Source organism: Cyrtonyx montezumae, unplaced genomic scaffold (genome assembly GCF_038088225.1).
Source record: "Cyrtonyx montezumae isolate F1298 unplaced genomic scaffold, pur_monq_1.0 scaffold_10, whole genome shotgun sequence".
NCBI classification, from domain to species: domain Eukaryota; kingdom Metazoa; phylum Chordata; class Aves; order Galliformes; family Odontophoridae; genus Cyrtonyx; species Cyrtonyx montezumae.
Genome location: NW_027071826.1, coordinates 52306406 through 52331360, shown reverse-complemented (window position 1 = coordinate 52331360; position 24955 = coordinate 52306406). Strand labels below are relative to the sequence as shown.

At 47.3% G+C, this 24955-nt stretch overlaps 2 protein-coding genes across 3 annotated transcripts in view; both read left to right on the top strand.

Moving 5' to 3' along the window:
• The window catches only part of CSRP3 (cysteine and glycine rich protein 3), a 362567-nt gene that overhangs the window by 328773 nt on the left and 8839 nt on the right, over positions 1–24955 (top strand). The window contains exon 1 of one of the 2 annotated variants that reach the window (XM_065755409.1): positions 22854–22922. The exons of the other annotated variant lie outside the window; for it this stretch is intronic. The gene's annotated coding sequence lies outside the window, so the exon portion shown is untranslated. Of the gene's footprint in view, positions 1–22853; positions 22923–24955 lie in introns of those variants that run through there. 2 annotated transcript variants of the gene reach the window in all.
• Positions 85–11550, top strand: E2F8 (E2F transcription factor 8). Its single transcript, XM_065755618.1, has 10 exons — positions 85–102; positions 186–371; positions 497–653; positions 1111–1416; positions 1732–1890; positions 2516–2661; positions 9023–9224; positions 9597–9684; positions 9943–10441; positions 11332–11550. The coding sequence occupies exons 1-10, from the start codon at positions 85–87 to the stop codon at positions 11548–11550; spliced, it is 1980 nt and encodes a 659-aa protein (XP_065611690.1).

The window sequence follows — 24955 nt, the reverse complement described above, 5'->3', positions numbered from 1 at the left end:
CGGAGCTGCAGAGACCGCCTGAGAGCATCTCAGATGAGTTCCGCCCGTCGACGGGGCGGGGCGGGGCGGTCCCCCGCTGCCGAGATGGGCTCCGGAAACAAGGTACCGCGGCCGAGGCCCCTCCTCCCCGGCGCCGTAACGCTCGCTCGGCCCCGTCCCTCCCGTCTCCCCGCTTCTCTCCGCAGGAGAACCGTCCCGACGCGCCGCTGCGGACTCCCCCGAAGCAGGCGGGCTGCTGTCAGCCGCTCGCCACGCCCCCCAAGCCCGGGGCGGCCCTTCCCGCCGAGCCCTGGACGCCCACCGCTAACCTGAAGCTGCTGATCAGAGTCGCCAGCCTCGAGATCCGCTGCCGCGAGCGGAGCCGGTGTCAGGTACCCGTGGGCCGTTTGCTTTGCCTCTCGGCAGCGGGCCATGCGAGGCCGTCCCTCGCAGCCCTCCCGCCGGCAGGAAAGCTCCTTAACGTCTCTACACCGGACTCTTGTCTCGCTCTGCGTAGGAGCACTCACCGGGAGACGAGCGAGGAAGGGCTCCGACGACGCGCAGGGAGAAGAGCCTGGGATCCCTGTGCCGCAGATTCCTGGCTCGGTACCCCGATTACCCCAGCGCTGAGGAGAACTACTGCATTTGCCTCGATGAAGTAGCTGAGGAGCTCAGTAAGTTGGTGGATGTGCTATTGCACGAGCCCATCGAGCACCCTGACATCGTGCCATACTCTGTCGCAGCCGGAACACTTAAACCCTCCACCTCCTCACTCCTCCCACAGTTCTTTTAAACCAGCTTCTCCAGCGTGCTGAACTTAGCAAATAAACTTAACATTTGTGGAGAGCACAAGTAAACCTGTTGGTTTGTAGGGTTTTTTTTTTTTTTGACATGGAAATGATGGCTTAGAGTCCAAATCGCTAACACAAAGCTGAAGCTTTCCTGCTGTCAGAATGGTGAAATTCCAATATTCTGCTGTTTTATGAAGCCCATCATAGTTACGAACCACACTGCTGTAACGGTGTTTAATTGTTACAGCAAATTGTAGGATAGCACCTAAAAGACAATTATAAAGCAATTGTGTAGCAGGAGTTTCCAAGAACGTTTCGTTTCTGCCTTTCATTTCTGCAGAGTGTGAACGCAGATGTATCTATGACATTGTGCATGTGTTGGAGAGCCTGCACATGCTGAGCTGCCTTGCCCAAAACAAATACATCTGGCACGGGAGGCATAACCTTGCCAAAACCCTGCAGACCTTGAAGAAAGCTGGAGAAGAGAACAAATACATGCTCCTAATTGAGACGATCAAGAAAAGAGAGTACAAGGATGAGTTTGATTTGGATGGGAAAAGAAGTGAAGAAGTGGTAAGATCTTTCAGCACCAGTGAGCAAACAGAAATGTGTTCCATGGAGCACCCAGGAATGGAGTTCCGTGCTGGTAAGGTTTCCCTGTAACGCCAAGAACAACATGCACTCATGATGATGAATATCTATAACAAATAGATAAATCACAGGGTAGGTGATAGGAGAGATGCATGGGAATATATCACAGTTTTATAGTCAGATGTGGCATCCACCTGATTTCCCAATGCTAGCTGTGTAGAAACTCAATTCTGGGCTCAGTGCTGGCCCTGCCTAGTTGTTGTGTTGTTTGCTCTCATCCTTGTTGCTGACAAATTTCTACAGCGTTATACAAATGTTTGTGGCTGGCATGTCACTTGATGCTTTAATCCTCTTTTCCTGTCTGCTGCAGCCTCTGTAAATAGCAAGAAAGACAAATCTCTGCGACTGATGAGTCAGAAATTTGTGATGCTGTTTCTTGTATCAACCCCACAAATAATAAGCCTTGAAGTCGCTGCTGAAATCTTAATTGTAGATCAGTTGGAAGTCTCTGATAAAAGCAAGTTTAAAAGTAAGTAAAAGGCTGCTGTTCCCATCTGCTTCTTGATCCTTCTCTAAAATCAAGTGTGAGCTAAATGAGCAAATCTGGTACAAGACTGCAGTGTGAAGTGCTGTCACCTTCACCTTGCAGTGTTGGAACCTCCAAAGCAACGATTGATGGAAGCCTAAAGAAATACTGTCCAAGTCCTTAAAGATTAAGCACATGAGGAAGTGAAACCCAATGTTGTAACTGCCAATTGTTTCTTCATTATTTTACCCTTCTTTCGGTTCCCTGTGCATTTCCTCCCCATTCATATGTAAAGGTGCTTCGAGGTCTAGGCTTGGGTGTTCTAATAGTTGAGAACATGTGCTTGCTCTTGAGGGATCAACAATTCATCTCGCGTTTCCTTCTTAATTATACTTTTCTTTGGTTCTCAAGCTCACCTTTTATTTTTTATTCTTTTCTTTTGCATGAAATAGTACAAATGCAACAAAAAAGCTGTCATGTCTGTGATGTTAAGTCATAACACACCAAAACAGTTCTCATAAATGAAGACTTGTCCTTTCAACCGCTAAAAATACACCACAGCTTTTGTAATCAGATCAGTTGTAGCTTGTTATTAAAAATTGCTCTGCTTTACATGCATTTGTTTCAGCCAAAATCAGGAGGGTTTACGACATAGCAAATGTTCTCAGCAGCCTTCAGCTTATCAAGAAGCTTTACATCACAGAGGAGAGAGGCAGAAAACCAGCATTTATATGGACAGGACCTGAAGTCACACCAAACACCCAGGGTACATATGTGTCACTTTCTTCTGTTTTGCTGATGGCTGTGACTCCTCTGTTTTCACTCCCAGAAAGCTGTGAACCAAAATACCGAGTAAAAGCAGCACCAAGTCCTCCACACGCACCTCACTGCACTTGGTTCTCAGCAGCACAGCAATTCTTGGAGTAGCTGTATGGGAACTGCTGAATCACGGCCTGAACCACTGATTGGTCACCTGAGGTGAGCACCAAGTCAGCCATGGGGCCACAGGTGAAGGTGATATACCTGTGTGGGTGGAAGGGGTGGAGCCTAGTTCCTCCTCTCTCAAACCCCATTTAAGGGCTGACCACCACCAGGGAAGGATCTCTTCTTGGAGATCCCTCCCATGTGGAGTCCTCTGCGAGCCTTGTCATCTTAAAGGTGAGCCATCTTCTCTTTTGTATTACCTGTATAACTGTTTATATAGAACTACTTAAAATATGCCATCTTCTATACTATTCCCTGGTGGAGTATCGTCATTAGGAGTTATTTACCCTACATTTGGCGAGCCAGGCAGCTCTAACTAAATCCATAATGTCCTTTATTTGGAGTATGTTTAAATGGGCCAAGGGGGAGAACGTTACCCCCCTAGAACAGACAATCCCTGGTCTAATTCCAGGATTCATGGGGTCACCCTACTATGGATTGGCATCCGTTATTGAGAAATGGGGACCCATGCGGGTTCCAGGGACTGCCGCTCCTTCTCCATCTTATTTGACTGACTACTTCGTAGGATTAGATAAAGACATACTTGTTACCAAGGAGCGGCGGTTAGCTGCCTCTGCAGTAGCCTGGCCATTAGTAATGGCCATACTCAAGTTAGATGTTGCAAATGTTAATATGGAAACTGAAAATCAGTTATTACGAGACCGTATTGAGAAACTGGAACAACAGCTGGGTACATTAACAACCAAAAAGCCTGGCCTAAATGTCCCCACAAGACAAATACGGAATATATTGGTAGAAGACACCCCAAAATCAGAGGAAGAAGACTCTGATATGACAGGGGGAAAGATCTCTAAGGCAGATCTCGAAACTCCATCTATGATGGACCCATTCGAGATTCGGCCTATTATAACTCAAAAAACAAAAAAGGTACAGGATAGACCAGCAGGGGTGCCTCCTGACCAATGGCCCCCTGCAGAAACCTGCCTCCATGTGACCGCTCGTCCGTATACAGCTAATGAGTTGATGGACCTAGTACAACGGTTCCATCAGAAACCAAGGGAAAGCATACCATCATGGCTCCTAAGGTTATGGGATGCAGGAGCTGAAAGTGTTTTAGTAAATGGAACAGAAATGTCAAAATTAGCATCTATAACGATAAACCCGGCCTTAAGACAAAGATTATATGCAGCTGTCCATTATAATGAGGAAAACCATTCTATTATAGATTGGTTGATGGCTGCATGCCGCTTAACATGGCCCAACAAAACCGATATCCCTCTTAATACTGGTTTGTGGTCCTCTATGGAGGACCTCCAGACCTATATCAGAGAACTGGGTATGAGGGAGGCTCTGTATGCGGACACTTTTGAAAGCCCCGATACGGAAAAATTTACAGCGGGCATGAGAGATCTAATACTACAGCAGGCCCCCTCCCACCTATATGGGATGTTGGTTTCCATATTAAATCCGTTGGTGGCATCAGAAGCCATCGTACAGCAGGCAGCCCAGTTAGTAGCAGACTTAGGGGAGACGGAGCGCGTAAGAACCAGGCGTAATGTTCGTATAGTGGAAGATGCTGAGGCCTTCCCTATTAAAACTAAAAAGCCTGCTCCACGGATGCCCCGATCAGGCCCCGTACGGTATCCCGGAGGACTATGTTTAATGATCTCATACGGGCTGGGGTTGCATTTACCAAAATTGATGGGCAACCCAACCATGTTTTGTTACAGCTGTGGAAACAGCTTAGAAATGATCAGAAATTTCAGAGTGCTCCCAGAAAATCGGGAGTACGAATTATAGAAAAAACACCACCAACAACCTGGAATTTGGCTGACTTTATAATACCGAACAGAAGGAAAAAATATCCGCAGGTGTCACAGGCTACAGTGCCTGAGCCACCTGTGGCAAAAGATTTAGATCTGGCAAAATTCATGGATTAACGGAAAATTCTGGTCCCCATAGGGCCTCTAGCTGTGACCGGAGGCCCTATGTAGAACTAACAATATTCTGGTCCAGGACAAATGTGCAGAAGGTGATGGCTCTAGTGGATACTGGCGCAGAAACATCGATTATATATGGAGACCCAACGAAATTTAAGGGTAATAGAGTGATGATTGGTGGGTTTGGGGGACAGACTATTCCAGTCACCCAGACGTGGTTGAAATTGGGGGTTGGGCGTCTCCCGCCCCGGGAGTATAAGGTGTCGATTGCCCCAATTCCAGAATATATCTTGGGCATAGACATTCTATGGGGTCTGGCTCTCCAGACAACTGTGGGAGAGTTCAGACTACGGCAGAGGTACATTAGTATCCGGGCAATACGGACAATATTGAGGGGCCATGCGAAACATGAGCCCATTTGTTTGCCAAAACCACGCCGGATTACTAATGTAAGACAGTACAGACTCCCGGGTGGACAAGAAGAAATATCAAAAATAGTGCAGGAATTAGAGAAAGTAGGTATTATAGGGCCTGCACACAGCCCATATAATTCCCCCATATGGCCAGTACGGAAGTCGGATGGAACATGGAGAATGACGGTGGATTATAGGGAACTGAATAAGGTCACGCCGCCCATCCATGCGGCCGTACCCAATATTGCCTCCTTAATGGACACTCTTAGTAGGGAAATTAAAACCTACCATTGTGTCCTGGATTTAGCGAATGCGTTTTTTAGCATACCTATTGCTAAAGAATCACAAGATCAATTTGCATTTACGTGGGGAGGCAGGCAGTGGACCTTTCAGGTCTTGCCACAGGGGTACGTGCACTCACCAACATACTGTCATAATTGGGTGGCACGTGACCTGGCTGATTGGAGGAAACCAAACAGTGTGAACCTATACCACTATATTGATGACCTCCTGTTAACATCCGACTCACTGGAAGCAGTAGGGGAGGCAGCAGATTCATTAACTGCCTACCTAAGTGAAAGAGGATGGGCTATCAATCCTCAAAAAGTGCAAGGTCCAGGACTGTCCGTAAAATTTCTAGGGGTAGTCTGGTCAGGAAAGACCAAAGTATTACCTGATGCCGTCATAGATAAGGTTCAGGCATTTCCAGTCCCTACAACACCAAAGCAGCTGCAGGAGTTCCTAGGTATATTGGGATATTGGCGTTCCTTTATACCTCATTTGGCGCAGCTGCTGAGACCTTTATATAGACTTACCAAAAAGGGCCAATTATGGGACTGGGGGAGAACAGAACAGGATGCTTTTCAACAGGCGAAACAGGCAGTTAAACAAGCCCAGGCACTGGGTATATTTGATCCTACCCTTCCAGCTGAGCTAGATGTTCACGTAACTCAAGATGGCTTTGGCTGGGGCCTGTGGCAACGTCAGAGTTCTGTTCGGACCCCCATTGGATTTTGGTCTCAGGTGTGGCATGGAGCAGAGGAAAGATATAGTATGATTGAAAAACAGTTATTGGCTGCCTATTCTGCATTACAAGCGGTAGAGCCAATAACCCAAACAGCCGAAGTTATAGTCAAGACTACATTGCCAATCCAGGGGTGGGTAAGAGATCTGACCCACCTTCCTAAGACGGGGGTGGCCCAGGCGCAGACGGTGGCACGATGGGTTGCCTATCTCAGTCAGAGGAGTAGTCTATCTTCCTCACCGTTGAAAGAAGAGCTTCAGAAGATTCTTGGCCCAGTAACGTATCATAGTGATGCACCAAAACAAACTTCGGTTGCTCCACCACAGAAGAGTCCCGTCCAGGAAGGAAAATATCCTATTCCTGAAGATGCCTGGTACACGGATGGGTCCAGCAAGGGCAACCCAAGTAAGTGGAGAGCAGTAGCGTACCATCCTGCCACAGACACAATCTGGTTCGAAGAGGGGGATGGTCAAAGCAGCCAGTGGGCAGAGCTGCGGGTGGTGTGGATGGTTATAACCAAAGAACCTGGTGATGGTATCCTGAATATTTGCACAGATAGTTGGGCTGTGTATCGGGGGCTCACTCTTTGGATCGCACAGTGGGCCACCCAGGATTGGACTATCCACTCCCGACCGATCTGGGGCAAAGATATGTGGTTAGACATATGGAATACAGTCAAACACAGAACTGTGTGTGTCTACCATGTTTCTGGTCATCAACCCCTACAGTCACCAGGAAATGATGAAGCCGACACACTGGCCTGAGTTAGATGGGTTGAGAACTCTCCATCTGAGAATATCGCTTACTGGCTACATCAAAAGCTGCGGCATGCTGGGCAGAAGACCATGTGGGCAGCCGCTAAAGCGTGGGGACTGCCCGTACAACTATCGGACATCGCTCAAGCATGCCGAGACTGTGATGCCTGCTCTAAGATAAGACCGAGGTCGTTGCCTGAAACTACAGCCCATCTTGCTAGAGGACACAATCCTCTACAGAGGTGGCAGGTTGATTATATTGGGCCTCTCCCTCGGTCTGAGGGGGCGAGATATGCCCTAACCTGTGTCGACACCGCGAGTGGGCTAATGCAGGCCTATCCAGTACCAAAAGCCAACCAGGCATACACTATAAAGGCACTCACAAGGTTGATGGCTGCCTACGGGACACCGCAAGTCATCGAGAGTGACCAAGGAAGTCATTTCACGGGTGCAGTGATACAACGCTGGGCAGAAGAAAATAATATTGAGTGGCGATTCCACCTGCCATATAATCCAATGGGGGCAGGCCTTATCGAACGTTACAATGGTATTCTCAAGGCTGCCCTGAAGACAGACTCTCAGTCCCTGCAGGGGTGGACAAAGAGACTCCATGAGACCCTGCGGGACCTGAATGAAAGACCTAGAGATGGCAGACCCAGTGCCTTGAAAATGTTACAGACAACATGGGCCTCCCCACTTAGGATCCAAATTACGGGCACCGATAATGAAGTGAAACCTCAGATTGGCAATGAGAACAACCTTCTGCTCCCTGCCCCTGAGGACCTAGAACCAGGTACCAATAGAATAAAATGGCCCTGGAAGGTGCAGGTAGGACCACGATGGTGCGGCCTACTTGCACCTTGGGGGAGATTATTGGAGGTGGGGGGTTCGGTAGCTCCTCCGGTTATAGGTACATGGCCTACTGAAATAATGGTTAACACTCCAGTCTTCATTGCTAAGGGGACCCCTATCATGTCTCTGTGGCAGATCAGGACACCCCCTCTGGTGCCTGATATAGTCGTACAGCCACAGACATCGGGTCAAAGGGTTTGGTACAGGCGACCAGGGCGTGCCCCTGTACAAGCTGAAGTGTTAACCCAAGACAGGAATACGGCCTGTATCTTGCCCTGGAAAGCGGATCTTCCCCTCTTGGTACCTCTAAAACACTTGTATTACTCCCCATAAGTCTATGAATCACCAGAAGGAATCAAAACAATACTGCAGTGTTCCAGAGTTGTTATAAGACCATGTGAAGCATCTGGTGATGGTCTAACCGGGACTGATGACACGTAAGATGGACCTGCACTGTATGATTACATGCTTCCAGTAGATACCACTGAGCACTGGCCCAAAGAAGAGTTCGACGGATGCGCCGATCATCACTCATATCAGATTACATCAGCATGCGTTGCGACGGGCAATTATGTAAGCGTCGCGATGTATTGGGTCTCTGTATCAAGGGGAACTCACCTTATGGTTACTTGATCAGTGGTTCATGTCGTGAAGGGGTGGAGTGTATGGGAACTGCTGAATCACGGCCTGAACCACTGATTGGTCACCTGAGGTGAGCACCAAGTCAGCCATGGGGGCACAGGTGAAGGTGATATACCTGTGTGGGTGGAAGGGGTGGAGCCTAGTTCCTCCTCTCTCAAACCCCATTTAAGGGCTGACCACCACCAGGGAAGGATCTCTTCTTGGAGATCCCTCCCATGTGGAGTCCTCTGCGAGCCTTGTCATCTTAAAGGTGAGCCATCTTCTCTTTTGTATTACCTGTATAACTGTTTATATAGAACTACTTAAAATATACCATCTTCTATACTATTCCCTGGTGGAGTATCGTCATTAGGAGTTATTTACCCTACAGTAGCACATATGAGCCACACAGTATAGAGCCACACAGAATATGTTCTTATTCTGAGACTCCCATTTCCATTTCTACCACTGCTGATACTTCAGTAGTTATAAGCCAGGCTCAAGTAATTGCTTTTAATTACTGCATATGTGACTACATATATATCATACAGACCCTTCTGTTTGTTCTGCCTTCTAACTACAAAGCTTGAAACAACACCTGCAGCCTGCAGCTCACATATTTCAGAATCCACCGCCACCGTACAGCAATGTGCCAAAAATCTTTTTCCTTCAAGAGGAAAGCAACACTCCACTCGGCATCTATCCGTGATAAAGTTACTTAAAAGTACAGAAAGCGACAGAAGGAAGATCCAATCTGCTCCAACCAGTCCACTTAAAATAAGCACAAGTACATAGCTGCAAACTGTATTTGTCCATCTCTTTCTAGTCGTGTTTTTCTCTTGTGTGTGTAGTCTTGTATTAGACATGCAGGCTGGCCACCCTACGATAGAAGATGTGGATGGGTCGATACGCCTCTTTACAACAACTACATTTGAAAATAAGAAAGCAACAAGATGGGGGGAAATGAAATGTATGTTGTCTGTCAATCTTGAGGCCTTAAAAGAATAATAGCAAAAACAAATCTAAATTAATCTGTATTCAAAGAAGCTCTGCAATTAGTGGCAATAATGGTAGAAATAACACCGTCTGAAGGCAGTATTTCACTTAAACATTTTGAGACATTATCAGTTATGTTCCTTTTTTGTTTTCTCCCTTGAAGCAGGTACAGATGAAAATGTATCAGTTAACACAAGCAAAACTGCTCAGCTTGCAGCAGTCCCTTGGCATCAGCTGGAAGGAGCACCAAAGTAAGTTTGCACATGTTGTGTTTGGAAGCTTTTGGTCACTGGCTGTTAAGTTTAATCTATACTTATTTGGAGTTGGGCAGTGATCTGCAAAAACCCTGTCACCTCTGACTGTACGCTATTTTTTCCACTTAGAGTTTTCTGTTCAGTTTATCAAGACACACAAATTCACGCTGTCTGTATAGCAAAAATAAAAACACTCGAGGCATTTCTGCAGGAAAACATTAAAATGTGTGTTCTGTCCTGCTTTTTTGTTTTAAGGACACCAAAAGTGAAAAAGAATCTGTCGGGATCTGCTTTGGAGCACAGCGTGCCCCAGCCTGAGGCAGCTCCCAGGGCCAACACTCACAATGCTGCACCCCCTCCCAAGTCACTTATCACTCAGCCATTAAGTGCCTTCCCTCCCAGCCACTGCTCAGCATTGCCAGTCATACTACCTCAGCCTCACTCTGGAGCCTCCAATGCAGTATATCTGCCTCCTTTCCAAGCCCACGCTGTGACAACGTATGGCCCGAGTTTCATGCCTCAACCGTGTGCTAACGTGACAGGAATTAAAAGTACCAACCCAAAAGCATTACATGAAATGACCACCAGGGAAGGGGACAACTGCACAGCTGCAGCTGATCCAGGAAAGGGCACGGCAGCTAAAGAAAGATGTGAATCTTCCTCGAAGAGTTGCCTTAAGAGATCGCAAGCACTGCAAGAGAATAACTTGATTAAAAAGCACAGAAGCAATGAGGAAAGCCTTGACAGTGCTATGGCAAGTTAATTGCTGTAACTCTGGCTCAGAGCATAGTAATGGGGCCATCTATTCATTTCCAAAGTGATTTAGGAGCTGCGAGGAACCAGGCTAACACAATGAATAATACCAAATTGTATTATAGCCAAGATATTTTATAGATGGCATAATTAGATTATTCTGATAGAAAAGAATCGAAATAAAGGGGAAAAAATGCTCTCCAGCATCCAAGGCTCACCATAAGAAACTCCAAAGGAGAGATCTTCAACAAGAGATCCTTCCCCAGTGGTGGTCAACCCTTAAATGGAGTCTGGGAAAGGTGGAGCCAGACTCCACCCCTTCTGCTCACACAGGAGCATTGCCTTCGCCTGTGCTCCTATGGCTGACTCAGTGCTCACCTCAGGTGATCCATCAGTGGTTCAGGCCATGATTCAGCAGTTCCCATACAGGAGCCTAATGTGCTCTCATATTTTTACATTAACTGTAGAGAAGCCTCTCGGGCAGCTGAGTTTTGTTGCACTGCTTGGTTTGGGTTTTTTATGTAGAAAATATAACCATGGTATTTGCAAAGCATCAGGCAGAATATACAGGATACAACACAATGTAAATCTTCACAGAGCCAGCCTAGAATCAGGCTGTATTCTCTCATTTCCCCATCACATCTTTGTTCCTGAGAAGGTGTGTCAAAGAGTACACTGTCAAAAAGAAACAATTCCTGACACATTATTTCAAGACTCTTTCAATCTGTTTATGCAATGGTTCTAAAGTAGCTCCTGTTACTCATGTTTATGCAGGAATCTGCTTTTCTAATCAGTAACACAGGGCTATCACAGTACTTGAGTAGTTAATGTCAGGCCTTTTACAGCATTACAGCATCTGCTTTCTTTTTCCATACGTAGTTTATTTTAAAGGGAGAACCCACCGAGCACAAGAGACCACCTTCCAACAGCTCTCAAACCAATTGTGAAATGGACAGCTTCCAGGAAGAGAAACAGACCAGACCCCAAACACTAGATCAAAGCGTGGCAAGCTCTTCTGACCAACACAAAAGAGAACACGCTCCAGAAAACGAGGACGGAACCAAAACAGGAATGGCGTTTGCCATTCCTTGGCAACAAAATCCTAATTAATAAAAAACATGGCTCTATTCATTATTAGCTTCTTCATTAAAATAAAATATCAGATGTTTACTGTTGAAATTACAGTCTTGATTCAATGCGAAATCAGGTGGCTCTTCAGATTTGATTACACAGATAAAAATGAGGTTTACTGACTCCACACAAGCGTTCATCTTCAGCTGCCATTCGCTGATTACTGCAACAAATGATTTAACACGAGGAGGACTTCCCACAAACAACTGGAGAAGCGTGCTTCTCTCGAACCCCGCGTCCTGCCAACCATCCCAGCAGCAGAGAGCTGCCTTCGGACCTCCTCAGCCTCGTTGCAGCAGTTACGAGAAAGAAAACGTTTCCAAGCGTGAGCTGGCCCATGCATAAAGGCCACGCAGGGCAGCACTCATCCTGAGATCAGCGTACGGCGCCTTGCTTTTCGGGGCACGCAGTCTTCCTCTGTGCCTGCTGCAGCGGGAGCAGCAGCTTTGCATGCTAACACCCCATCCATCACCTGACTGCGTTTTCTTTGTGAGCCGCATCTCTCCTACTGAAGACGGTGGCAACGTTCCCACAACTGGGAGCTTTTGTTTCCTCATAATTGCGTGAACCTGGCTGCATACTGAGTCAATCCAAATTTCTCGTTCAAATCAAAACATAACCCTGCTTGACTGTCGAGCTTAATTTGCTTAAAACATGTCTCTTGATGTTAAGACTGCGTATACTGTAATTTTAACAGGAAAAATATTGAACCTGGCTTATCTGATACTGTCTCTCTTTAATCACGCTTGCCTCTGAAATCCATCTGCTGAAAAGTCTAATCAAAACCAGCGGCGATGTTTGCTTTGTCAATTTTTTCCCCCAGGGTTCTCAAATTCGGTGGTTCAGCAAGCGGAGATATGTCTGAACCTCGATAGCATCAAGGACGGCTCAGCTCCAAATCTTTCCTCAATTCTTTTCCTCTAATATGAAGAAATGACTTTTAGTAACGTATATACTGTCAGCAGAGACCCAAGGACTGTGCATGTGATCACGTTCGCGGGCTTCTTGCAGTTATGGCTCCTATTACATATAAAGCAGATATGCTCGCCTCAGGTGCAGCAAGGCGGGAACGGGGCCGCCCCGTGCGCCGCAGCCGTTGGGGCGGACGGCGGGAGAGGCACGCGCCGCCGGCCCACCAACCCGCCGCTCTGATTGGCCGAGCGGTGCGCGAGGCCGCCAGCTGATCGGTCGGGCCCGCCCCAACCGGAGGCTCCGCGCTCTCGGTTCAAACGTCCGTGCGGAGCTGCAGAGACCGCCTCAGAGCATCTCAGATGAGTTCCGCCCGTCGACGGGGCGGGGCGGGGCGGTCCCCCGCTGCCGAGATGGGCTCCGGAAACAAGGTACCGCGGCCGAGGCCCCTCCTCCCCGGCGCCGTAACGCTCGCTCGGCCCCGTCCCTCCCGTCTCCCCGCTTCTCTCCGCAGGAGAACCGTCCCGACGCGCCGCTGCGGACTCCCCCGAAGCAGGCGGGCTGCTGTCAGCCGCTCGCCACGCCCCCCAAGCCCGGGGCGGCCCTTCCCGCCGAGCCCTGGACGCCCACCGCTAACCTGAAGCTGCTGATCAGAGCCGCCAGCCTCGAGATCCGCTGCCACGAGCGGAGCCGGTGTCAGGTACCCGTGGGCCGTTTGCTTTGCCTCTCGGCAGCGGGCCATGCGAGGCCGTCCCTCGCAGCCCTCCCGCCGGCAGGAAAGCTCCTTAACGTCTCTACACCGGACTCTCGTCTCGCTCTGCGTAGGAGCACTCACCGGGAGACGAGCGAGGAAGGGCTCCGACGACGCGCAGGGAGAAGAGCCTGGGATCCCTGTGCCGCAGATTCCTGGCTCGGTACCCCGATTACCCCAGCGCTGAGGAGAACTACTGCATTTGCCTCGATGAAGTAGCTGAGGAGCTCAGTAAGTTGGTGGATGTGCTATTGCACGAGCCCATCGAGCACCCTGACATCGTGCCATACTCTGTCGCAGCCGGAACACTTAAACCCTCCACCTCCTCACTCCTCCCACAGTTCTTTTAAACCAGCTTCTCCAGCGTGCTGAACTTAGCAAATAAACTTAACATTTGTGGAGAGCACAAGTAAACCTGTTGGTTTGTAGGTTTTTTTTTTTGACATGGAAATGATGGCTTAGAGTCCAAATCGCTAACACAAAGCTGAAGCTTTCCTGCTGTCAGAATGGTGAAATTCCAATATTCTGCTGTTTTATGAAGCCCATCATAGTTACGAACCACACTGCTGTAACGGTGTTTAATTGTTACAGCAAATTGTAGGATAGCACCTAAAAGACAATTATAAAGCAATTGTGTAGCAGGAGTTTCCAAGAACGTTTCGTTTCTGCCTTTCATTTCTGCAGAGTGTGAACGCAGACGTATCTATGACATTGTGCATGTGTTGGAGAGCCTGCACATGCTGAGCCGCCTTGCCCAAAACAAATACATCTGGCACGGGAGGCATAACCTTGCCAAAACCCTGCAGACCTTGAAGAAAGCTGGAGAAGAGAACAAATACATGCTCCTAATTGAGACGATCAAGAAAAGAGAGTACAAGGATGAGTTTGATTTGGATGGGAAAAGAAGTGAAGAAGTGGATTGCAACTGCTTCACCGTTGGTTGAGTGGGAATTAATGGTGCAGTAATTCCTGAAGAAGGTAGCAGTTTAAAATGAGCACTTTTCCTGTTCTTATTCATAACCCAGCACTGCCTCCCATAAGGGCAGGCAGGGAAGACTGGCAACAGCACGACAGAATTGAGAGATTAGAAGGGAAGAAAATGTACTTTACTTGTTGAGAAAGTGGAGCCACCTGGAGGGGCTGAAGGAGGACCAGGTGTGAAGAGTCTTTGAGAGGATGCTGAATGATATCCAAAATGACATGCTCTTAACAGTCTACTTGTTGCCTCTTCTCCTAATTGACTCTCAGCTTCTATTTATATAGTACTGTACTGCCTACGGTTTGTTGGCATTAAACAAGGAGATAGGAGGAGGTTAGATAAATGAGTTTATTTCTATCAGAGTCGATACAGATGAATATGGATGCATAGCTTCAAAAAGAAGGACGCTCTTCTCCACAGGGAGCTGTTAGATTTCTACATTTGAGGAAGGAATGCGTTTGATACCACTCTGCAAAAACCTACAACTGACTTTTTTTCCTTCACTGAAAGTTCCCTTTCTCTTTCCCTTCAGCCCACTGTGCCAGAAGAACCCCTGGAGCCTGAGACGACAACAGAAAACTTCTTCCACAACCCAGGAGGACCAAAACCAGCATCTGCTCCATCCACAAACTCAGGTACTACTGACACAGTCTCCCAAGGAACCTCACACGTTCCACAAGGAAAACTGTAAGTGGCAGGGAACTGATGTCTGGGCACAGACTTGCTGACTGTGTCAGCAGGCATCGTTACTGATAGCACACTGCATGCACGATGAGCTGGGCTGTGTCCTGGAACTGGCAAGACCACAACACTGGGACAGCCTGAACGCTTTAGAACTCAAACCAGCTTTGCTGAGAAAGTTAGGGCTGGATGTCTTTACAACAGGCTTACCTGAAGCATTGCAGCAGAGCTCTGCATCTTGTGTCTTCTGCTTTGCTTTTCTGCTATGCAAAGCAAGGTGAAAGTGTCTTTGTAAGGACAGGTACAGTCCATTGCTCAGTCCATGTGTTGCACAAAGGAAGTACTGTGAGCGTGTACATAGTTTGTCTTTCTAAAAGGCCAGAGATTTCCTTTGTTCCTATGACCAGTGATCCTCTTCTGGTAAGTTAATTGAAAAAGTCTTTAAAGCAAACAAACAAAAAAATGTTAGCTTATATAAAACTTGAGAATTATTTATGCTGCAATGTAAAACGCATTTGTTCAGATAAAAATTACATCCAACTCTCACTCTGACTTCATGTTTAATGAAATGTCATGGTTTTATGATTTTTGGTACTGGTATTCCACATCATAACATCATGTAGTGCATTTAGAGTTAAAGAGTTAATGCTCCAGCTCCGTGGACCATCGATAGTTCCAGGTATGCCTGTCTCAGAAGAGAAGAAGAACTCCATTCCCCAGAGGACTTTGCGATGCTTTGCGTTCTTACGTGTTTACGCTCAGAGGGAAAGATAAAAACTGTCTGCAGTCACGGGACTCTCTCTTCCCTTCGGGACCGAGCTCGGCAGTGGGTGTTTGTTGCAGCCGTCCGCCTTCAGCGTTAGCGTAAGGCCTTCGGTTTATCGGACACTCTCTCTCTCGCTCATGTTATTTGATTCATTTGCCTCAATTCCAATTATATTATATTATATTGTGTTATTTTTCCTTTCTGATATCTATTTAGTAAAATAGCTTTCCTCCTCAGATCGTTGCCGCTGTTTTGTTCCTAGGCCCATCTCCCTTCTCCTTTTCCCTTTTCCCCCTTCCCCTTCCCCGGGGTGTGGGCCCGTGGGTCCCCTGCCTAAATTGTCACGGTACCGGGTCAAACTGTCCTGCAAACCGTGACAATTTTGGCGCCCAACGTGGGGCACGACTAGCTGCCTTAGCCGGACAGAGACATACTTTTAGAGTGAATCTCTGTCTCTTGTTCGGAAGCTTATCTGTACTGCAGGTCCTGTACGGCAAAACACGACCTTGAAGTCCAGGCGTACTGCCAGTTCTTCTGGAATATTTGTAAACTTTTCGGGTGCTGCCGGCTTGTTTGAGTAAAAGGAAAAAAAAAATGTTTTTACTGTTTCTGTTAAAACTGCCCTTACAGGGGTTGTATTGCATTGCTTTTTCCCTTTTAATGCTCAAAACGTATTGGAACTTGGTTAAGCTTGCCAGTCTGATCTATGGAGCCTGGTCCCTATATGAAAAACTAAAAGCAGTGATGGAGGCACCTACCAAATACCTGGGCACCCCGACTAATGTAACAGACGATACCATGTTAACAAACCAAACAATATTTGAATGGGTGTCCAGGTTCTCCTCTCAGTTCCTTATGAATTTTCAAGATTACAGCTTAGGGACTATGTTAGCATTTGGGATATTAGTCCTCCTGAATGTATCCCTTATAATGGCACTTTACACCATGTGGAGGAAGCTTCTCCCAGAAACAGAGAATGCTGAATGGCAGGGAAAGTGGAGAGTTTTAGGAAAGAAATTAGAAGCATGGGGTTCCCCGGTGCCATGGGATTTTACTCCTGAACACTTGCAGGATCCTGAGGAGCTAGGCCTGTATCTGAGTAATGGGTGTTGTGGCTCAGAAAGATCTGAGGTGGAACAGCTTATCTGGGGCTTGGCTTATGCTTACCGAGGCATATATACTGTTCTGGAGAGAGAGAGTGTCCAAACTGAGGCTCAGGCCAAAGAGGAAAACCTCCCAGGCACATCTGACCAGCCAAAGGAAGCACCAGTATCAAAGTCAGTTGCCCCGGTGGAAGGCCAGAAATGGAAACGTGTGTCCTCACGCCTAGAACGCAAAGAAGAGGTGGCGAAAGAAGAGGAAGATCCAGGCGAGGGGGGGTCCTCAACACCACCACCACCAAGAAAGGCAACAAAGAAAAGTGAGAGGCACGGACATAGTGATGATGAGGATGATGAGAGAGTCAAAGGTACCACTTTTCGTCGACCCATGAAAATGTCTGAGATCCAAGGCTCAAGAAAGGAGTTTATTCGACGTCCGGATGAGAGTATTGTCACTTGGTTGCTTCGGTGTTGGGACAACGGGGCCAACAGCGTGTCCCTCGACAGTAATGAAGCTCGCCAACTAGGAAACATTGCCCGTGACCCAGCTGTCGACAGAGGGATCAGCAGGTATATGGATGGAATCGCCAGCCTCTGGCAACGAATGTTAGTAGCTGTGAGGGAAAGATATCCCTACAAGAGTGACCTGGCACCTAAAGTGAAAAGATGGAAAACTATTGAGGAAGGCATCCAGTATTTGAGAGAAACAGCTGTGGCGGAAATGCTATATGATCCCACGTTTGATCCTGAAGATCGGGACCATGATCCAGAGAAAGTAAGGAGTACACCCGAAATATGTCAGAAGCTTTCAAAAACAGCACCAGAAAGGTACGCCGGTACACTAGTGACAATGTTCAACAGATATGAGGACCAAGACAGAAAACCCCCAGTTTTTGAACTGATTCTTACACTTCAAAACTTTGAACAAAAATTTCCGCCATCACACGCTTCCATTTCAGCCATATCAAGGTTAGAAGGACAGATGGAAGACGTGTTAGAGAAAGTATCCCGACTGATTGATAGGGTTGAAAAGATTGCAGCTTTCAGAAGCAAACGCCGTCCTGCTCGAGCAAATGACAGCACTAACTTCATGTCACGTGCGGCTCTGTGGAGTTACTTACGTGAAAATGGAGAAGATATGAAGGAATGGCATCAAAAACCCACCCCTGCACTGCGAGCACGGGTGAGAGAATTACAACACAGACCAACGACCAGTGAAGTTGTTCCTGTCACTACAGGTAACCAATAGAGGGGCCCTGCCCTCAGCCAGAGGAGGGAGAGGGATAATAGAGTGTATTGGACTGTGTGGATTCGGTGGCCTGGCACATCAGAACCACAAAAATATGAGGCACTGGTGGATACTGGTGCACAGTGTACTCTAATGCCTTCGAGTTATAAAGGGACAGAACTGATCCATATCTCTGGAGTGACTGGGGGCTCTCAGGAATTGTCTGTGTTGGAGGCAGAAATAAGCCTCACTGGTAAGGACTGGCAGAAGCATCCTATAGTGACCGGACAGGGGGCTCCATGCATACTCGGTATAGACTATCTCAGAAGGGGGCACTTTAAGGATCCCAAGGGGTACCGATGGGCTTTTGGAATAGCTGCTGTGGACACAGACAACATTCAGCAGCTGTCTGTTTTACCTGGCCTGTCAGAAGATCTGTCTGTTGTGGGGTTGCTCCAAGTGGAGGAGCAACAGGTGCCAATTGCTACAAAAACAGTCCACAGAGGGCAGTACCGCACCAACAGGGATTCCTTGCTCCCCATTCATAACTTGATCCGTCAGCTAGAGAGACAGGGAGTGATCAGCAAAACTCACTCACCGTTTAACAGCCCCATATGGCCGGTGCGTAAAGCCAGTGGAGAATGGAGGCTGACGGTAGATTACCGTGGCCTGAATGAAGTCACACCCCCACTGAGTGCTGCTGTACCGGACATGTTACAACTCCAGTATGAACTGGAGTCAAAAGCAGCCAAGTGGTATGCCACCATTGACATTGCTAATGCCTTCTTTTCAATTCCTTTGGCCACAGAATGCAGGCCACAGTTTGCCTTCACCTGGAGGGGTGTTCAGTACACCTGGAACCGTTTGCCCCAGGGGTGGAAGCACAGTCCAACCATTTGCCATGGGTTGATCCAAACTGCATTGGAGCAGGGTGGTGCTCCTGAGCATCTGCAATACATTGATGACATTATTGTATGGGGCAATACAGCAGAGGAAGTTTTTGAGAAAGGTGAGCAGATTATTCAAATTCTCCTACGAGCTGGCTTTGCTATCAAGCGAAGCAAAGTGAAAGGGCCTGCACAGGAAATTCAGTTCCTAGGTATAAAGTGGCAAGATGGACGTCGTCACATCCCAACAGATGTGATTGACAAAATTACTGCCATGTCTCCACCCACCAGTAAGACAGAAACCCAAGCTTTTCTGGGTGTAGTGGGCTTTTGGAGAATGCATGTTCCAAACTACAGTCTCATTGTGAGCCCTCTCTATCAGGTGACGCGGAAGAAGAATGATTTTGTGTGGGGCCCTGAGCAGCAGCAGGCTTTTGAACAAATTAAGCAAGAGATAGCCCGTGCCGTGGCCCTAGGGCCAGTGCGGACGGGACAGGATGTAAAGAACATCCTCTACACTGCTGCTGGAAAGGAAGGTCCCACTTGGAGTTTGTGGCAAAGAGCTCCTGGAGAGACCAGAGGCCGACCCCTTGGATTCTGGAGTCGGGCGTACAGGGGGTCTGAGGAGCGCTACACTCCAACTGAGAAGGAGATCTTAGCCGCGTACGAGGGGGTTCGAGCTGCTTCCGAAGTAATCGGTACTGAAACGCAGCTCCTCCTGGCACCTCGACTGCCAGTGCTGAACTGGATGTTTAAAGGAACAGCTCCCTCTACCCATCATGCTACTGATGCCACTTGGAGTAAGTGGACTGCACTGATTACACAGCGAGCTCGGATGGGGAACCTCAACCGTCCAGGAATCCTGGAGGTGATCATGGACTGGCCTGAAGGTAAAACGTTTGGAACAACGCCAGCAGAGGAGGTGTCACGTGCTAAAGAAGCCCCACCATATAATGAACTACCAGACAATGAAAAGAGATACGCCCTCTTCACAGATGGATCGTGTCGCATTGTGGGTAAGCACCGCAGATGGAAATCTGCTGTGTGGAGCCCCACACGACGAGTTGCAGAGGCCATTGAAGGAGAAGGAGAATCAAGTCAATTTGCAGAGGTAAAGGCTGTCCAGCTGGCCTTAGATATTGCTGAACGAGAGAGGTGGCCAGTGCTTTATCTTTACACTGACTCATGGATGGTGGCAAATGCTTTATGGGGGTGGTTACAGCAGTGGGAACAAAATGGTTGGCAACGGAGAGGTAAACCTATTTGGGCCGCTGAACTGTGGAAAAACATTGCTGCCCGAATAAAGAATATGGTTGTAAAGGTGCGCCATGTAGATGCTCATGTTCCTAAGAGCCGGGCAACTGAAGAGCAGCAAAATAACCATCAGGTAGATCGAGCTGCCAAAGTTAAGGTGGCTCAAATAGACTTGGACTGGCAACACAAAAGTGAATTATTTCTAGCTCGGTGGGCCCATGAGACCTCGGGCCATCAAGGAAGAGATGCAACATATAAGTGGGCTAGAGACCGAGGGGTGGACTTAACTATGGATGCTATTGCACAGGTTATCCATGACTGTGACACATGCGCCACAATTAAACAAGCCAAGAGGATGAAACCTCTTTGGGAGGAAGGGCGATGGCAAAAGTATAAATATGGGGAGGCGTGGCAGGTTGATTATATCACCTTACCACGATCTCGCAGTGGTAAGCGTTATGTGCTCACCATGGTAGAGGCAACTACTGGGTGGCTTGAAACATATGCAGTACCCCATGCTACCGCCCGGAACACCATCTTAGGGCTCGAGAAACAAGTCCTATGGCGACATGGCACTCCAGAAAGAATTGAGTCTGATAATGGAACTCATTTCAAAAATTCTCTTGTAAATACTTGGGCCAAAGATCATGGCATCGAGTGGATTTATCATATCCCCTATCATGCACCAGCTTCTGGTAAAATTGAAAGGTACAATGGGTTGTTAAAAACAATGTTGAAAGCAATGGGTGGCGGAACATTTAAGCACTGGGAGAAGCATTTGTCAGAAGCCACCTGGTTGGTCAACACCAGAGGATCCATCAATCGCAATGGTCCTGCCCAATCCAGCCCTCTACCTACTGTAGAAGGAGATAAGGTCCCTGTAGTACATGTGAAGAACATGTTGGGAAAAGCGGTTTGGGTTCTTCCAGCTTCTGGAGAGGGCAAACCTCTCCGTGGAACTGTTTTTGCTCAGGGACCTGGGTCTACCTGGTGGGTGATGCAGAAGAATGGGGATGTTCAGTGTGTACCACAAGGGAATTTGATGTGGGGAGAGCGCCCTCAGTAATTCTATTACTATGTATATATGTATATATGTATGTTGTATGTGTTTGTATTTAATGCTTGTTAATCATTGTTTCTTTATGTGTATATATATATTAAGCATGATGTAATGATGTTGAATAAGGGGTGGAATGTCATGGTTTTATGATTTTTGGTACTGGTATTCCACATCATAACATGAGATTTCCTTTGTTCCTATGACCAGTGATCCTCTTCTGGTAAGTTAATTGAAAAAGTCTTTAAAGCAAACAAACAAAAAAATGTTAGCTTATATAAAACTTGAGAATTATTTATGCTGCAATGTAAAACGCATTTGTTCAGATAAAAATTACATCCAACTCTCACTCTGACTTCATGTTTAATGAAATGTCATGGTTTTATGATTTTTGGTACTGGTATTCCACATCATAACATCATGTAGTGCATTTAGAGTTAAAGAGTTAATGCTCCAGCTCCGTGGACCATCGATAGTTCCAGGTATGCCTGTCTCAGAAGAGAAGAAGAACTCCATTCCCCAGAGGACTTTGCGATGCTTTGCGTTCTTACGTGTTTACGCTCAGAGGGAAAGATAAAAACTGTCTGCAGTCACGGGACTCTCTCTTCCCTTCGGGACCGAGCTCGGCAGTGGGTGTTTGTTGCAGCCGTCCGCCTTCAGCGTTAGCGTAAGGCCTTCGGTTTATCGGACACTCTCTCTCTCGCTCATGTTATTTGATTCATTTGCCTCAATTCCAATTATATTATATTATATTGTGTTATTTTTCCTTTCTGATATCTATTTAGTAAAATAGCTTTCCTCCTCAGATCGTTGCCGCTGTTTTGTTCCTAGGCCCATCTCCCTTCTCCTTTTCCCTTTTCCCCCTTCCCCTTCCCCGGGGTGTGGGCCCGTGGGTCCCCTGCCTAAATTGTCACGGTACCAGGTCAAACTGTCCTGCAAACCGTGACATGAAATTAAATTACTGGTGTTGTGTCCTACGTTGTATGCTGACTTTCTGCTGGCTTTCTGTTGGGGTTTTTCTTGCTCAGTGAAGGCTACATGTATTCTGAAGAAGGGGAAAATTATATTTAATCAGCAAGGGGCAGAAAGAACTGGTGCTTTCTCTCTGAACACGAGGTGCTGTCACATAGCGTGTATGAACTAGTGTGCCTGAGCTCAGCAGGAGGAGTCCCACCTCCGGATGACCCCACCCAAAGATGCTTCCCCGCTTTGCCTCGATAACCGCAACGCAGCAGGGATTACACACAACCCCAGGAAAGCAAAGAAAGCATCCTTGGAGCTCTCCGTTGCGAAGGGCTCAGTGCAGCATCACACAAAGACATCCATAAACATTTATAAGCACTTTGGTAAGCAATTCTGGCAACGTCACTATGACAGAAGCCTCATTGGAGGATTCTTACATTTCACATCCACCAGCGACCACAGCGCTTTCATCTTTATTTAGGACCTATTAGGCTGCACTCAGGAATGCGCCATAGGTGTCATCTGAGGGGCTGCATTGTTGTCCACCTACTCACAAGTGGACACAAGGGCACAAAATGCCAGGCTTTTATCAGCAGCTATTTTCAGTTTGGCGATAGCAATGGCACTGCTCAGATCCCCTAAGCCCTCTCTCTTTCCCCTCCCCTCCCTGCTCATAGGGCCGGCAGCAGCAGCCCCTGCATTTAAAGAGCGTAGGAATCCCTCCAGTTCAAATCCTTTGAGGCATAAGAGAAGAGGGAGAAACACCAAGCTACACTGTAAGTACAGCATGGGGGATTCTGCTGCCATTTGATAGAAGGGTTTGGGTCTTTTTCCCCAACAGGTGGTAGAAGTAGCATGAATGCATAGGAAATACCATGCCTGAGCTCAGCTGGCTTGGACCTGGTGCAGGAACACAGGCAGAGAGAAGGACACTGTGGAAGGAAAAGCTGATAGCATAGCATCAGGCCTGGACAAAGGAACAGCCCAAAAGCCACAAAAGCAAAGGGTTGTGTTTTTAGGTTGGTTGGCTTTAAGTCATAACTAAGTATTTGGTTCCAACACCAGGATATCCTATCTTCTGGAGGTGCCAGCTTTCATTTCTCCAAAAGCACGCGCTGAGCAAAACCTGGTATTACTATGCAAGCAATAACAGCTCACTGGGAACAATACAGACAAAATCTAAAGCTTCAGCCAGGAGAGTTGGCTTCCTCCTATCAGTCTGCCTATTGCATGCTGCATGCTTCTACTTAAAACCCTTTGGTTCTCAAGGGCCTGCATAACCCTCATTCACCCACACTGGTGTGGTCTACACCAGAAATAAGGGAAGAAACACTCAGATCCCACCAAGATGGTGCGTGGCATTACCCTAATTAACCTATAACTTACACATATCCATAGTGCATTGGCTGCATCACAATAGAAGGAACACTGCTATCAACACAAAACAGCATTGCATTGGATGAGCTTGCTCCTCAGACAAACATTTTCTCTAGAGCAGAAGTACCCTATAACGCTTTCCATAGTGGATTAGACTTTGACCAGCACGCCTTCAGGCTTCTAGGGATGCAGTGGCAGGAATGGCCCTTCACACCACACACCAAGAGAGAGCAGAACATTGTGGTTTTTAAGCCAAACAAAGCTTTTGCCAATAAGAAACATCACACTGAATAACACAAAGATGGACTGGGGGAGAAGGACAGGGAGAGAAATCAACTAGTAACATCAAAAGACATTACAGCAACTTTCGTTACGGATAAACAGTAGGACCATGGTCCGAACTACTCCAGTAGTCCCAGAAAGAAGGACCATCATCCTCAGTACTGTGTTAGACATGCTCAAGTGCTCCAGGTGGTCCTGTGAAGCCAACAAGCACAGCACAGGATGAGCTGAATCTAGCTCAACCCTCCCTTCCAAAAGCAGCTGGGTATTTTTATCCCAGTGGTGGGGGTGAGGTGAGCAGCATTAGGGGGTCAGGCAAGGCAGTGGCAGTCACAGGATGGGACAGCAAGGTTTAGATAGCAGGAACATGTCCTGACCCCACTGACACTTCCCACAGACTTCAACTGGGATAAGAATTGCCAGTGTAGTCTTGATATAGTGGTTTCCTTTGATATTGCCATTGTTTACTACGTAGAGAGTCAGTATTTTTCTACTAACTGATCCAGGTGAACAATTCTGCCTAAGACTAAAACAGAGCTGCAGGGCACATCCCTAAAACCTCACAGGAAGGGGTTTACTGTGACTTCTCTCTGCTACAGCTTCCCATCAGGTGATGCCAAAGCAGCATGGAAAATGTGTGTGCATGCCCAGTCATGTTCCCATAATTAGCTCAGGAGCAGTGGTTCTTGTAAGAGCAATAACCACAGCCCATAGCAGCACGAGGCTCACTGTCAAGCACTATCAGCCTTCCCAAGGTTACTTTCTTCCCTCCAGCTAATGATGTAATGAGAATTAGTTTCCAACAAGGATCCTGTTGTCACAGTTTGAGAGAATCAGTGCCTCTCCGAAGGGCACAACTGATAACCAGAGATGAAAACCATTCTCCTGACGGACAGCTCTTGGTGCTGCTGCAGCTGTATGCGACCCACCCAGCAGCCTGAGTTCACTGCAAATGGAAAAAAGCTTTGAGTCTTCAATCAAAAAGCTCATCTTTCTCTCTCATTTTAAAATGGTTCAAGTGTTATTTTGACTGTTTTCAGGGAGGGGGGGAATGACATTTGAATAAAATAGGATATAAACAGCAGAATGAGAAAATTTGACCCAGGTGAGCTATTTCTCCCTGTTCCTTTATTACCCCATTTAAAACTAA